This window comes from Olea europaea, unplaced genomic scaffold (genome assembly GCF_002742605.1).
Source record: "Olea europaea var. sylvestris unplaced genomic scaffold, O_europaea_v1 scaffold2866, whole genome shotgun sequence".
Classification (NCBI taxonomy): Eukaryota; Viridiplantae; Streptophyta; class Magnoliopsida; order Lamiales; family Oleaceae; genus Olea; species Olea europaea.
The window spans coordinates 57,521-73,779 of record NW_019247190.1 but is presented as its reverse complement, the minus strand read 5'-3'; the positions used below and the strand labels follow the sequence as shown (position 1 = coordinate 73,779).

Genomic DNA, 16,259 nt, shown 5'->3' with positions numbered 1-16,259 from the left:
CACTCACATGCCTCACGGGTTTTCAGAAGGCTATAGTTCTATTTCTTGAATGCGAAATTTGATTCTTGAACAAATCAAATGGTCAGTGAGTGTCATCAGCTTAATGTTCTTTATCACGAGAAATTGTGTTTGAATCGACCATCATTGATGCTAACGGAAAAATTCACATATACATCCATATATTAATTCACATCTTATTGTGTCATGATAATATTAACTAAAAATAATAGATTGATGGTTAAATATGTTTAAAATACTAGCATCTAAAATTAAATCCCAAACCAGAATTTGTAACTGATGTAAATTTAAATTATCTCATTCTAGTCTTTCCATAAACAGAATTTAGTTCAAAAAAATAAGAAGTATGATGAATGCACACATTCATTGCATGCTAATCCAACTACAAAAAATATTATTACGTTGAAAACACATATGTTAAACCATATTAATCTTCTAAAGTGATCGATACACATATTGTTTGATGAAATATTGTCAAGATTTTCACTATATCACTATGTTTGTTTCAATATAATTTAGGGATTTTGGATGTGGAATATGAAAGGACGCTAATTTAGGGATTTTGTTCTTTAATTTGACATAATAAGGGCGTGTTTGTTGAAGTAATCTTAGCTGGATAATGAATAGCTGATTATTTGTTTGCTTTTTCACATTCATTTTTACTATATAGAAACAATATGTATGGTTAAAAAATGTTGAAATCACAAATATTTATTAAAAAGTAGGTGTGTGGCATAATTTTCTTTTGACGTTAAAGAGATTACTAAGCCGGTAAAAAAATTTATTTAGGGGCCTCATAATATTTCGTTGCCTTGGACCTCAAAATTTTTAGGGCCGGCCCTGCAAGCGGGCACACATGCATTCCACATAAGCTGTGCATATATCCCTCGTTGATGAGTAGACTTGTCCACATGGTTGATGTTCAAATCAAAAAATAGGAGAAATGTTCACATGGGAATCAATTCCTTATAATGCACATATATTGCCAAATTCCATTCTTCTTTGCAAGGTTTGATTCCATTTTTTTCACAATAATTCAAAAGCCATTTGAAGATAGATGTCCACTAGCATCCTTTGCTTCGCCAACTCAATCGTATGTATATATGTATGTATTTGCACGTGTCTACTGCGATAGAACCTTCTTTGAGTTTGATTAACCAGCATCTTTTCCCCGATGGCCGGTCAAACCTCTAGCATACATTAAAGTTTGCTCTACAAAGGTCCAAATTCTATGATGGAGCTCATAATCCAATCTGTTCTTTTAAGTCAAATAACTTTTGATTTCGTTTAGAGAAGTGTATTATTGTTCATGACATAAATCAATGAAAAGGAAGCCTAATCGAACTTATTTAACACATTCTACGTTATTTTCACGACACAAAAAATAATCACTTGGGAGACAGAATATCAGCTTTTGCTTCATTATATAAAGATATATTCTATTAAGCTTTTTGGGAAAGAGAATAGACGAATGTTTACTTGAGCAACACTAATATCTTCAATCAATTCTTAGTTGTATTGGATTGTGCTAAGTTTAATTGAATTTCTTAGTATGCTGTGCCCCAGAGTCAAACATTTTGAGAGGAATAAATGGCTTGTACAGTCCTATGATGCTTTCAAATCGATTCATGAACAAAATTTCGAATTACAACTTGCAAACTTTGCACTTATTCCATACAATAGTAGAATTGGTAGAGAGTGGCCTTGCATTGTGCTTGCTATATACTTGGGGGAACTTAGACAATGTACTCAAGTCAAATGATACATCTAGTTTAAGAGAAATGTTTCAATAAGACGGTTTTATATGCACACAGCCTCGATCCGATAGAACCGGCCTCTCCCTCCTTTTTAATATTAATGCATGCTTCTATGCATTGAGGTTGAATGCAATGTTAATGCAGTAATGCATGCAGCTAAGCGTGCAAATCAAAATTTAAATAATTTTTTAACTAAAAAATCTACAATTCTTTTACAAAGAAATATTACAAAATTGCTCGATCCCGCCCATGCAAGGCCAGCTTAGAGACTTCCCTTTGATGCCCCTACTTGTAGATGTTTAGCAACATTTTACATAAATGTTCCTTCGATGGGAGGGTGATTGAATATAAACGATTTAAATATTAAGGACGTGTTTGACTTTTTATTATTAATCAAGATTTAAACTTCTATTTTTTCGCTTAGTCATTTCCTTTCTTTGGTCTCGACCAAAGTCGAAACCATCGCTCCTTGGCGTAAGACATAAATCGCTCCATGCTCTACTCGTTTTGAATAGTTGAGAATATTAATGAAGTTATTAACCACATAGAATAGAGTTGCCAAATTGCAATGGAAAAAGGGATTTCCAATTGGGAGTTGACACGCAATTTCATGGAGCACTTTAGGCGGTGACGTGTTGACCTATGATTTGATAAGGAAGCTAATCACTAAATTTTAACCAGACAAAATGAATATTCTTTACATTAAAAACCTTAGACAGAGTTCTTTGCTTTATTCCATGGAGGTTGTGACCATTCTCAAAAAATGGGCCTTATTCTCCTCAATAATACTTACAAGAATCCACATCCAAAATGGTGATGAGAAAAATAGCCACTGCTTTTGAATTTCGGATATTCCTAGCTTAATTGTGCCGTAGTGTGTGCGAATCAACAATATTTATGTATGAAATTTCGATGCGATGAAATAACTTCTTCATTTATCCAATTTAAAATTGGGTTCCATATTTGTTTTACAAGTACATATTCAATACATAATATTAAACATAAGGGTGTCAAAATGAGTGGGTTGACACCTACCGACGCAAGCCCATGGTCAACATAACCAAGTTGGGCGAACATGTCATTTTTTGGGTTGATAAATTGAGCCAACTAGGCATGTCTTCATAAGTCATTGGACAGAAAGGTCCAACCGGACATGACCTATCATAATTCGTAGACTAGTTGACGCCACTAAATTTGGACAGTATTTTATAAGTAAAAGAAATTAAAATTTTATGGAAAAAATTGTCCATTCTTATTCAATATTATTTATCAAACATTAAGCGAAGATGGATAACAACTGCACCTCATCCAACCTACACTCCCAATTTTTGACGATTTGGACCAGAAAAAAAATAAAGAAAGAAAGAAAGAAAGAATGGGTTAGATGCCTTTTACCCTTTGTGGACCCATTTATTCCACCCAATACTTTCATAAACTTTTATGGATATCAAAATTTATTTGCAATGGACTTGTCACCAACTTAAGAGAGATTGAAAAAGACATTTGAAACTTTTAAATTATTTAAAATATTAAATATAATTTTAAATATTATATTTTTACTAATAATTTTTTGAAAAAAATTAAGTTTTGATCTTCTTCTTTTTTTAAATACAAACTAACTTTTAAGTTTTAAGCAATTCAACATCCTTCATTTTCTATAAACGTAATAATTTTTTTCCACAATAGTGACACTATCACGCAAAATCTATAAAAGAAGGAATGAAGACAAGTATGATTGCAAATAAACTATTCATATGATAGATAAAGAAAAAAAAAATGCTTTGTACATTGGTACGATAATATGAAAAAAGCTCCCTGCACAGGCCACTTTGCACATGATAGAGACTGTCACATGTGGGTGGATAGTTATGCACCCTGTGCAGGGCCCTTTGCACAAGACCTAGGGCCCTGTGCAGGGAGCACAGCTCATGATAATATAAAGTGGTACAAAAGATATAAAATATAATAAAAAAAGAATTAATTATTTAATGCCTTCCATGACATAAAATGTAACTCAATAGCAAAGTGGGGACTGAGGAGCATCAACTATCATGTAACAACTAGGGTAGAAGCAAAAAATAAAATAAACAATTCATTATTCCCATAATTTGCTTGCTCTTTTTGAAGAGAAATGGAATCAAAATAAATTCCTAGGAATTACTTTGTTAGGATATTTTTCATATCGTCAATTCCATTTGCGCTTTTCGGGTGGTTTCGTAAAAGAAGATCCAATCAACGTCCGGCCACGAATGTTTATATCATTGCAATATTATTGATATACGAAATAAGATTGAGTAGTATAATAAATACATTTTAATTTTATTTAGTACCATTCAATCTTCTTAAACAATTATGTCACGTGTGCATAATCTACAAGATATATACAAATTTTGATTAATTGGAGCATTTTTTTTATATGGTATTAGATAGGAATGAATAATTATACCAATAAATGTATAGAATTTATACTTCACTTAGTGCTTATTTTCGTATAATTTAAAAAGTTGCTAAGAAGAAGTTGAGATCCCAATAAATAATTAATTTTGATCATGCATTTCATTGGGATCAACTTTTTATTTTTTAACCATAATTTTCATCAAATTTTATTAAAATATACTTTTTTTTTTAAATCAGGAGCTTTGTGAAACATCCCTTTAATTATTAGTTATTATTTTTGGAATTTTTGGCAGTTGTATTAAATTATCAACTAGTTGATGCACTCGCATTGAGAAAATGTAAGGTGGAGACTATTTTTCTCTTCCTATCAATAAAGAAATGACACAATTAAGTCCAATTTTATGTTTGGCTTAGCTTAAATGTTGAAAAAGAAGTAAAAATCTAACTTATTATACTATCGAGAAGAAGCATTTAAGATAGGCCAAACACCCTCCTACTCAAGTGAAATAACAAAAACTTTCAATGTGAAAGATATTATTAGTAACTAAATTTACAATGATGTTTCATTTGTGTCATCAAACAATTAATTCCCAATTAGTCCCTGAATTCTCATTTTCATTTTAGCCCTCGTTTGATCCCCATTAAATTATATTCCATTACATTTTATTTTTCTCTCTCCTATTTTCAATCATACAATTTTTCATAAAATAATATTATATGTAAATCGAAAATTTTTCATTCTTTTTCTACCACTCATTTTTCAAAAAAATGCTATTCCTCCCATTTTCATTTTCATAAAATGGGGGCCAAATGGGGGCTTAGTATAAAGCATTTCGTCCACCTCTGTTATTCAAAGGTAATGGAAATGTTGACTTCTATGAACAGTAATAAATCTAACGGACTAACATAATTTTTAAACTATTTCATCCTTTTCACCGTATAAGTAAGCAATTATACTAAGACGAGATTCTAAACTGAGTGCTTGTTTGGTAGGGATTTTGATAATTGATTTTTTGATCATTAGAAATAAAGTGGGTCCTACATGTGAAAAAAATTAAAAAATGATGGCTGAAATAGTGAAATAACGGTCAAAAAATTGATTTTAATTGACTTAAAAGCTTTACCAAACAAGGTTTGAAATTAAAATGAAAATCCTATCATTGCTTTAAAACAAAAATCCAAAAAAGAAAAACGAAAAAAAAGGAGGTTGATAATCATAGTGAGACAAATGTATTAATATTGTCTTTTAATTAAGGATGGCCAAAAAATTCGTCAAACTCAATACCCTCAAGCTAATCCCAAACGGCCAGGGTACGGGTAACATGGGAACCACCTCGTCCCGCTCCGCTCTGCTCAGTTTATTTTTATTTAAGAATTCAATACTTTAAATGAAAATTTTTAGGAAATATCATTAATTCCAATAGAAGATGGACAACTAAGATTATATAAGAATTATAATAAACAATAAAAATCCTAATTTATCAAATATATTCGAATAATTTTACTTTTAAAAATAAATAAATTAATTAAAAATTTTAATAACTATATAATTGTCTCTCTTTAATTAACTGAGACAATAAAATGAATTATCTAAAATAAAAATAAAAAATTAAACGGGGTACGTAAACAAGGCAAGGGCCAGGCCCCCGTCCCGCTTTAAACGGGGTAAATGGGAGAGAAATTGCCCGATAGGCCTCGTTACCATCCCTATTTTAAATCGAAAATCCAACTTTACAATTAGGGTATGTTAGATTGGAATACTTTTCATGGAAAATGACATTTTTCCACCTAAATTCCAACTTTTGAAATGTTTGATTACTTTTTTTTCATCAAAAAATATTTTTCAACCTTTTAAAAATATGCCTAATTTTCCTTTTTTTGAGAAAAATATTTTCTTTGGAAGAGGTAGATTTTTGTTTTCCTCAAAATAAGAAAAATATTTTTCATGCCAATCAAACATTATATTCTCAGTTTTCCTTTTATAATTATTTTGATTTGCATGATTATTGATTGCCCAAATGAAATTAACGATATTTCAAATAAAATTCTACCTTTACCCGAAAGTTATCATGTATGGCTCTCTTTACTCCACCACCTGCTAATGTATTCTCCAATCTCCTCCACTTCCTCTTGGTATCCTTCAACTTGGGCCGAGCCTGAGCCGGCTCGCGAGAGAGAGAGAGGCTCCACTTGACCACCTCTTAAGGCAGCAAAATGCTTCCTTTTAAGGCAGACAGTTTATTTATTTTAAAAAAATTAAGAAGAGTAGAAAAAGCGAGCCTGCTCGCTTGGCTTGAGCCTAATTTAAAAAGCTCGGCTCGGCTCTGGCCCGAAAAAAAGCTCACACATTTTACCCAAATCTCGAGTTTCAGTTCTCGAGTCGGCTTGACTCATTGACATCTCTACTTCGACCCTTCATTCCAATTCCTCTAAAACACCCTTTCTTATTGTCCCTTCCAAATGCAAAAGCATAAAAAAACTTTAAGAAATTCGTTCTTAAATCTTTGATTTTGGACTTCAAAACACCTTGTTTGCTAACTTCAAACTTGTCTAGTTTTGTGCCATTAGCCTAGTTAATCAACCTCTTATGCTATATCAATATTCAATTCTATTGAAGATGCTAATCACATTCCATGAAATTTCATGATTCGCAGATACTCGTTAAGCTCGTACAGCAAATGGTGTTTGATAAATGTGAATTCAGAGATGCGGTGTCTTTATAGTGTTGATCTCTAGGTATGTTGCTAAGGGCAATAATAGTTATGGTTCGTGAGCTATTCGATAGAATTCCCATTAGAAATGTTATATCATGGAATACTAAGATATCATGGTATGCTCAAATAGGCCAATTTCACGAAGACTTGAGTTTATTCCAAGAAATGAGGAAAGTGAAAGCTACTCCCAACATGAGCACGTTGTTGAGCATTCTTTCTATTTGTGCTCACTTTGACATTCTTGAAATAAGATTCTCGATTAGATCTTGGATTAAAGAGCATGGTTATTGTTGTGAAACGAAAATGATATTGAGTTAATCCAATATCAAATCGTTGGAGAGAAACTAAGAGATTATAGCCACAATATGAAATAATTGATTACAATAACACAAAAACAAAATAATTTGCAGATTGTGAATATTTTTATTATAATATGGAGAAAGAATATAAAGATTTTGTGTTTACTATGTTTTTAACATGTTTTAACTTCATCTAAATATTAATGAAGAGCCAATTATATATAGGGAACAAATAAGGGACATTAAAAACCTAATAATAGAGTTGTAGTTAAAACACGAAAAACAAGTCTGGGACAGATAACACAGCCGCTCGAGTGGGCTAGCGCTAGGCTAATAGTGCCATGTTGCTTGAGCAATAGGTTAGAGCCAGATGAGCAACAGCTTCGCTATTTTTGGCGCTCCAGTGCCCAACTAGCCCCAAGCTAGTAAAAATGCAGCGCGAACACCATTCGATCCATAATTTCAACATCTTCAACTCCATCACAATTTTCAACTTTCAATAGGACTACAAAATAGAACTTTAACTAGAATTTGCCAAATAAACTTGAACAAAATTCACAATAGCATTTCAAATAAAATTTTTTTTAATGTGCATTTTATTTAGGACTCCCAATTATTTTCAACAATGAATTCAGGTCACACTAAAATTCTAGCAATCTTCACATTGACACGAATTTCATTAAATGAACAAAAATTAAAAGAAATAAAATTCTCCACCTAAAGACAGATTCCATTGTAAGGAATAAAACTTGAACTCTTCAATGAAAAACACAAACCAACTTCTCCATTAAAAAAATTTTTTAATTGAAAATATTCTCCTACTCTATTAACCCAACTAGGGGCAAAAGTAATCTAACAACTACCAAAACAAGACTGAAATAGGCCCTGTAAAAGAATCACAATTGAATGCATCAAAAAAGGATCTTGGCTTGTGAAAATGCGGCAAGAACACCCTTCAGTCCTTAATTTCAATATCTTCAAGTACATCACAAATTTCAACTCCCAACAGAGTTTCCAATTGTAACTTAAACTAGAAGTCTAGAACATGCAAGATAAACTTGAATAGAATTCAACAATAACATTTTAAATAAAATTCTTCTTAATGTGTACTTTAATTTGAACTTGCAATTATCTTCAACAATGAATTTGGGTCACATCCAAATTCTAATGGTTATAATTCAGATCTTCACATTGTTAATACCCTGCTTTAGTATGTATGCAAAATGTGGCGATCTGGATTGGCACGGACTTTATTTGAGAGTTTACAAGAAAAAAAGATATTATCTTGTAGAATGTTATGATTTGTGGTCACACAAACAAGAGTAAATATAAGAAATCCTTGCAAGTTTTTCGTAAATGCAACTCGAAAATGTAGAGCCTAATGATGTTATGATAGGGCCACACAAAATAACCGTGAAACGGCGAGTCGAATCGAAATCATTGGTTAGAGGTCATGTGGACCTAATGTTTTTTTCCCTCAAATCGAACCAAACCGTTTCAAAATGAATAGGTTTAGGTTTCAATTTTCAAAAATCACACGAAATCAAAGTGAACCATTTTTTATTTTTTTAATTAAAACATTAATTTTATTAACTTATAAATTTTACATTTTACACTTTTCAAAAAGAATACCAATTTATCAGTACAAATTACAACCATTCCATTTGAATAATCATAAGAAGTAAATAGGTTCATTATTATTGCCCCATGATTTAACAAGTTTACAACACACATCCTTACCCGATATCTAAAATAAACTAAAATTATTCCAAAATCAATATGAAATTAGAAAAAGTATATTGTCGATAATCCAAATCATAATTCAACAAAATTACGGCAACAATTCACATCCATAACTTCAAAAGTCCTAAAATAAATTCTCATTTTTCAAACATTTGATGTTTGTTTGCCATCGTTAAACGAAATGCAATTGTTTATAGCAAATCGTCAGTTGCCTTTTGATTGTTAGTCTACGAATTTTTACTGGAATCGCTTCTTTTTCTTTTCTCTATCGATAAGTCTTAGGTTTTTATTCAAGCCATTTTTTCATTGTTCTTTCTTTTATTTGTTATTTTTGAGCTTATTATATACCTGTGAATTTTGATTTGGATAGAAAAATGACTGTTTCGTGTCCAGACGATTAATGAATTTGTTTGTGGTTTAGAAAAGAATGAAAGACAAAGCGTATTGATTGTATGAAAATGTTAAAGTTCCCTAACTAATAGTCTAATACTACTATATTCTACTTTTATAAAGTAGTTAAAGAATGAAATTCGTCAATTTCTAATAAACTTGAACTCTATTAATCTTTATACATCTAAACATATCATGTTCAATCATTATTTAACATCTCACTTGCAAGATGAAAAGAGTTTTAACCAAACTAAAATTGCAGAATGTGGCTCTACCTTTACCATCCGCTATGTCATAGTATGAAAGGTAAATGAAAAGGTAGAAAAATATATTCGTTCTATCAATATCTTTTAACAACCAATTTTGAAAATAATTTATTCACGAGTTTTCATAAATATGAATGTAATTTAATATTTAACATTATTAATTCTCGTTTAAATCTATATGTTAACTTGTTTTAAATGTATTACTATAATTTCAATAGGTAAATTGCGGGCTAAAATTGAACCAAATCGCAAATTATGGTTTGATTCGAAAAATAAAATGATTTGGTTCAATTTTGGAATTTTAAACTGCAAAAAATGGTTTAAGTTAAAAATATAATACAAAACACCCAAATCGAACTGTGTTCACCTCTACTGATAAGTGCATTTTATGTGCTTATTTGAGTTTCTATTATTATTTATTTATCGCTGATTAAGCAGATATCTACTAAATTTAGATTAAATCCTAGTGCGGGGATTTGATTGCAACAACAACCGAGGGATTAAAATCCTTAGAAGCAAAATATAAGTTTAGTTATCAAAATGAAATAAATTAAAGTTGAATGACCAACATGAACTAAACCTAAATATTGGAGGACCTTTAACGAATATTCTCTCCTGCCTTTAATTAAAATGTAAAATTCGCGTGAATTCCATTTTTCCCTCTGCCCTAGTATTCGAGGTCTCTGCTAGCCGTCTCAAGTCCAAAGCACAACCCCAGCGTTGGGTGGTGACTCACTGAGCTGACATGGGCAGCAGAACCGTGAATGGTGGCGCAACCTCCGCCCCCGCGGCCGTCTCCGTGGACAAGGGTGTTGATTTCGCTAACTATTTCTGCACCTACGGTTTCCTCTATCACCAGAAAGAGATGCTTTCTGACCGTGTTCGTATGGACGCTTATTACAATGCTGTTTTCGAGAACAAGCACCACTTCGAAGGAAAGGTACAAACTATTCTTCTATTTATCAATGAGTACTAAAGACCATTTATATATATGCCTCTATTACATGGAATTATCTTTTTATTTTCTTGGAATTTTGTTCCTGACGTTTTAGTGGATTATTAAAATGTTGATGATTTCTAAATTAACTTTTCCCTGCGGTTTCAATTAGTTAATGGCTTATGTTCTGCTAGGGCTGGCTGAGTGAATGCATTTCAACTCGATATATGTGGCTAATATTGAAACCTGCTTAGAAGAAACTTATCAAAACATGATCTTTGAATATAACTTTTTACAAAACTTGTTAGCAAACAGTGGTGGTTCTATGATATCCAGGTTATTTGCATGCATATAAATGGGAATGTACATTGCACACAAACATTACTAGAAACATTTAATTGTTGGGCATATTGACTAAGTGTTTGTGCTTTAGCTTTTAAAATAATTATTTTACATAGTAGGACTAAGTTGTTGAATACACGGATAGGCTGTTTTGGATGTAGGTACAGGAAGTGGTATTCTAGCTATATGGTCTGCGCAAGCCGGTGCAAGGAAAGTCTATGCAGTGGAGGCCACCAAGATGGCAGAACATGCCCGTGAACTTGTTAAAGCAAATAATCTTCAGGATATTGTTGAAGTTATTGAGGAGTCAATGGAAGATGTTATCTTGCCTGAACAAGGTTAACTTTTTCATCACTATCTCTATCATCATTCTCAGCATCCCGTTCTTTGTTATCAAATTTAATTTTTGGTATGTAATTTCCCGTGAAGTTGTTAAATAAATATAATGCATTATTTGCCGAATATTCTTTAACCTAAGGATATGTTCTGTGGGCAGTTGATGTAATTATTTCAGAGTGGATGGGATACTTTCTTCTGCGTGAATCAATGTTCGACTCTGTAATTTGTGCCCGTGAGCGCTGGCTGAAGCCAAGTGGGGTCCTGTGAGTAATTTATGCATATAGATAAAAATTCAATTCTGTTTTTTCCCGATTTTCACTTTTGTCCCCATACTTCTTGCCTTTTGAGCTCCTTATTTGTCTAGGAATTTGAGACCCTTATTTGTTGATGAGGGAAAAAAAGGTAGGGGAAATATAGTGTTCGCTTGATGTACATATAATCCGAATTTCCATCTTTTTGAGAGGTCAGATTTTTAGCTTAACCTATAGATTGTTTACTAATTGCCTTGGAATTGCAACATTTATATGTTAATCGTCCCCTTCTAACATTCTTTTGCTTAGTTTCTGTAGATTTTCTTTGAAGATAAAGATTTGATGCCATTCTAACTCACATTTGAGCTAACACTTCTAAAGAGATTGCTGTGAATGTTCTTAGGGCACATGGGAGATGGCCTGCTGGAGTTTAGGACTATGCAAATACATCAGCTTAGTTAGGTAGGAACTTCAGGATAATAGTGAACACACCAATTCACTGGGAAATGAACGATAAAAAAACATAAAGCTTGAACGATGTGTGGTGAATATGCAATTGAGAGGGTTTGGAGAGGCATAATGTTGGACCAAATTGAATAGTAAAAAACGTTTAAATTCCATGCTGTTCCAATCTTTATATTAATTGAAGACACGAGAAAACTATTTAGCCATTATGCAGTTCTACAGGATACTTTTAATTTTATTGAAGTGGCATAAATTGATTTACGTTGAAGCTCATGCCTCCCATCATGTAGGTAACAATGCCTAATATAACATTTTGAAAGTTGATTCTTATAATTGTACTGTAAGTATCTTGTCATTGTGATAGTTGCAATTGATTTATAATTTGTCAAGAACTACTATTCTCTGGAAAGAGGAAACCAAAATATGAGATTGTTGTAGTCTATCGTGCTCAAGCTGAGCATATGAGGAAACACAATGAAGTATGATCTGCTATTGACATTAGGAATTTAGAAGTACTAGAATCTGCAGATCAACATGGGCATTTCCTAGATTTTTTAGAAGGTGATCCAGTGTTCATCTGACAGAGAAAGGTTTTTGAAGTGTGCTTATCACAAGCTAAAATTAAGTAAGACCTTCCTCGTGAATTCTGAAGTCATCAGTTAAATGCTGATGTGGAGGAGTTATAGAACCATTTTAAATGTTTATAATCGACTTTCATGATATAGATGAGAAAAATGTATCAGCAATCAAAAAAAATTGGAGCAACGGCTGCTCTAGTATTATGATTAATGTACAATATACATTCAAACATCAACTTATCTAAGTTTCTATGGAGTGCACTGGTTACGAACTTGTTGATTTAAATTTAAAACCATCACAAATTTTATCCCTCATTCAGCTCAAATCCACTAACATAGTTTCACTAATTTGATCCCTAATCTGCGGTTTGGCCCTTGCCTTTTGATTTCATCTTAACTTTTGTCCTCACAAAGATAACCAGCCTTTGCCCATTTTTGCCGTAAAGTGTTAATCAGAGAGGCTTGGTGTTGCAGGTATCCAAGCCATGCTCGAATGTGGTTAGCACCTGTCAGGTCTGGATTGGTGGACCAGAAAATGAGTGATTATGAAGATGCCATGAATGATTGGCATGGTTTTGTCAATGAGACTGAATCTTATTATGGTGTTGACATGAGGGTTCTGACGAAGCCATTTGCTGAAGAACAGAGAAAATACTATTTGAAGGTTGGCATTTAGGTCTTTTATGCTTAATGTTCTATGTTTTTGGAGATATTGTGTACAGATTTTGGGATTTTATTAGCTCCGCTTGCTTGCATAAGATATACTATCATTCTCTTCCAAAGAATATATGCATGTTTGAAAGGGTGAATAGATTGGACCAATGCATTTAAACTTTTCGGATGTGTAATGGCTGCATTTTCCTTTTGTTTGAGTAGAAAATATTGTTTCATGATGTCCTTTCCACTTTCTTTTTTCAATTCTTCCACCCCTTTGGTGAATTATGTTGAAAGAAGACTTGGCAGTATTTGCCTGTGTAAGGTGTTACCTGTTTTCTTTTTTTAGGTTATATTTTGATATCTTTGTAAACATTTAACGAACAGGTCTCTTATTATTATTATTTTTTTTTACTCCTGACTGTTGTTGTAGATGATTCTTCTATGTGTGAATGGACTATATAATGGTACACACCATATATATATATCTGTATAACAGGTCTCTTATTTTTTATACTCCTGACTATATATATATATGATAGCACACATCATATATAATGGTACACACCTTCACAAACTCCTGCTCTATTGTTGTAATAGATTATGAGTGCATGGACCATATGACCTTTTTTTCATTTTTCATTTTTTTATTTTTTAAGGTTATATTTGGTAGCACACACCATCACCCTTTGTGGTTCTAAAATTGCATTATGTGAAAATTTATATTTTCTTTATCTTTTTATCTATATTTAAAATCTTTCACTGTATTTTTCTTTGGTTTTGAAAATTTCTCTCATGTTGTCTCCCTGTACATCTGAAAAATTATGCATTTTAGACATCACTGTGGAACAACCTTCATCCAAATCAAGTTATCGGGTCGCCTGTTATTATTAAGGAGATAGATTGCTCGACAGTTACCATAAATGATATACTTAATGTCCGTGCAAGTGTTTCATCTACGATCTCAGCAGAAAATACAAGGCTCTGTGGATTTGCTGGATGGTTTGATGTTCATTTTCGAGTAAGTATGCACATCACTGATTACAGACATCCATCTACTTTCTTAAATAAATAATACTTGATTAACCTCCTTTGTTTTATTTTCTAGGGTAGCCATGAGAATCCGGCTCAACAGGAAATCGAGTTGACAACTGCACCTAGTGAAGATTTTGGTACACATTGGGGCCAGCAGGTTAGTAAAATTAGTGATTCTGACTTTTTCCTCCTTGCAATTGGTTATTTAGAGCGATGAACATTGTCAATGGCCGATTCATTTTGTGAGAAAACGTTAGTAACTAGCCTCCTCGCCTATAGTAGTTTATATAGAGCACTTTTGGTGGGCTTTATTTTACTTCTTTTGAACCACATTTTACATAAGTAATCCCTGGTTTTGTTATTGCTTCATAATTCTCTCAGTGCTTGCTCTTTAACCATTGTTTCTAAGGTTTCATTGCACTTTCACTATTGCAGGTTTTCCTCTTACATCCTCCTGTACGTGCTCATCAAGGGGATAATTTGATGTTAAATTTTTCTATGACACGTGCAAAAGAGAATCATAGGTTGATGGAAGTTGACCTCACTTGCGAGATTAGACAGACGTCTGGAACATTGCTTCCACTGTCTACAAACAAGTTTTACATAGAATGAACCTACATCCAGACATTTCCACAGGTACAAACTTGTGCAAAAGAAACTGATAAAATTTTGTCGATGGCATGAAATACGTGAGATCTTATTACAATCTTTTGCTGTCAACATGTGCCTGCTAGTCTTCAATGCAAATCCTACTCATGATAGCATCTCGAAAGATGCCTGTGTAATAATATCATGTTAGTTTACCAAATTGACATGAAATGAAATATGCCTATGTACTAAACAATGTCTTTCAGAGTACTGTGACCCCAGGAACCAATGAAATATGCGCTTGCGTTAAAAATGTTGAAATCTGGTTATAAATTTCTTTTCTTTTCTTTTCTCATTATTTATATTTTGTGCCATAATTATCGGACCGACCTGGTCATCGATCTGGAAAAACCATCCTGTCATTGGGTCAACCGTTCAACGGGGGGTCAACTGTTCAACTGGGGAGGGTTGTCGTTAGTTCTTAATTTTAAATAAAAAAAGAATTTAAAACTAAAAAACAATGTAAATGTTATTTTATGTCATTTTGGTAAAACTAAATATATAAATTTGGCTTACATCGTTTGTGACAATTCTACATTTGCCATAGTATTAGTGGTCAAAGCTTTAATGTTTCAACGAGGCATTGCGGATTTGAGTATTCTACATTTGCCATAGTATTAGTGGTCAAAGCTTTAATGTTTCAACAAGGCATTGCGGGTTTGAGTATCTCTTCATGCAACTTAGATATTCAATTTTGTTGTGTACCAATTTTATAAAAACCGGTTTTCGGTTCAACTAAACCTGCCCAGTTTAGGACAAATATGAACTGGTTCGGGAGGTTCTTATCCAGTTCCATTGTAAATGAACCAAATAGCGCCAATTGGACCGGATCACTTTCCCACTCCTTGGCCGAACCGGCCGGTTCAGTCCGGGTCCGGTTTTAAAACTATGTTTTGTGCCAACTACCATCCAAGTTTGAACAATTTTTTGTAATATTGCAGTGCCTGGAAAAATATGTGACTTTCGAGTTCCCGTGTATGCTGCATTGTCCCATGATGGTTTAATGGTGGACGATAAACTTTGAGCTACTTGTACTGGTAATTTTTGCAATTTTCATCCTACTGTTCAAGAACAAAAACTGTTCTGAAAATGTATTTGGTAACAGCAGCTAATTTTGATAGTTATAAAAGTTCTGTTTTTACTTGTGCAAGTCTTCTCCTATCTTTTCATCCCTCGTTACAGCCACCTCTGCGGATCGTTTTCCTTTTTTTCTTAATTTGTCTACTCTTTGCTGCCATATTGGTTAACAAATTTTCTATTGGGCAAGAGTATTGGATTTTGAATCTGCTGTCAGCACTATCTACTCTATCGCATTGAAAATTCATATTGCTTATTGAGAATAGAGAGAAAGATGAATGCATTACTTTTATAATATTATAGTATATTTCACATTTTCTGTATCTTGATTTTTAATTTTTTGTAGTTG

General features: G+C 32.7%; 1 protein-coding gene across 1 annotated transcript; it reads left to right on the top strand.

Moving 5' to 3' along the window:
- The first annotated feature begins 10,243 nt into the window (after positions 1 to 10,243).
- LOC111384203 (protein arginine N-methyltransferase PRMT10) lies at positions 10,244 to 15,980 on the top strand. Its single transcript, XM_023008462.1, has 8 exons — positions 10,244 to 10,524; positions 11,009 to 11,201; positions 11,360 to 11,465; positions 12,971 to 13,160; positions 13,986 to 14,171; positions 14,259 to 14,342; positions 14,621 to 14,821; positions 15,775 to 15,980. Exons 1-7 carry the CDS (start codon positions 10,330 to 10,332, stop codon positions 14,795 to 14,797), a joined length of 1,131 nt encoding a protein of 376 aa, XP_022864230.1. The 5' UTR covers positions 10,244 to 10,329; the 3' UTR covers positions 14,798 to 14,821; positions 15,775 to 15,980.
- The last annotated feature ends 279 nt before the right edge of the window (positions 15,981 to 16,259 follow it).

Excerpts from the sequence above, each read along its gene's own strand:
- LOC111384203 (XM_023008462.1), top strand. The coding sequence starts at position 10,330 with ATGGGCAGCAGAACCGTGAATGGTGGCGCAACCTCCGCCCCCGCGGCC. Across the intron at positions 11,466-12,970 it reads CTGAAGCCAAGTGGGGTCCT|GTATCCAAGCCATGCTCGAA; the intron begins GTGAGTAATTTA and ends TTGGTGTTGCAG. Across the intron at positions 14,172-14,258 it reads GGTTTGATGTTCATTTTCGA|GGTAGCCATGAGAATCCGGC; the intron begins GTAAGTATGCAC and ends TTTATTTTCTAG.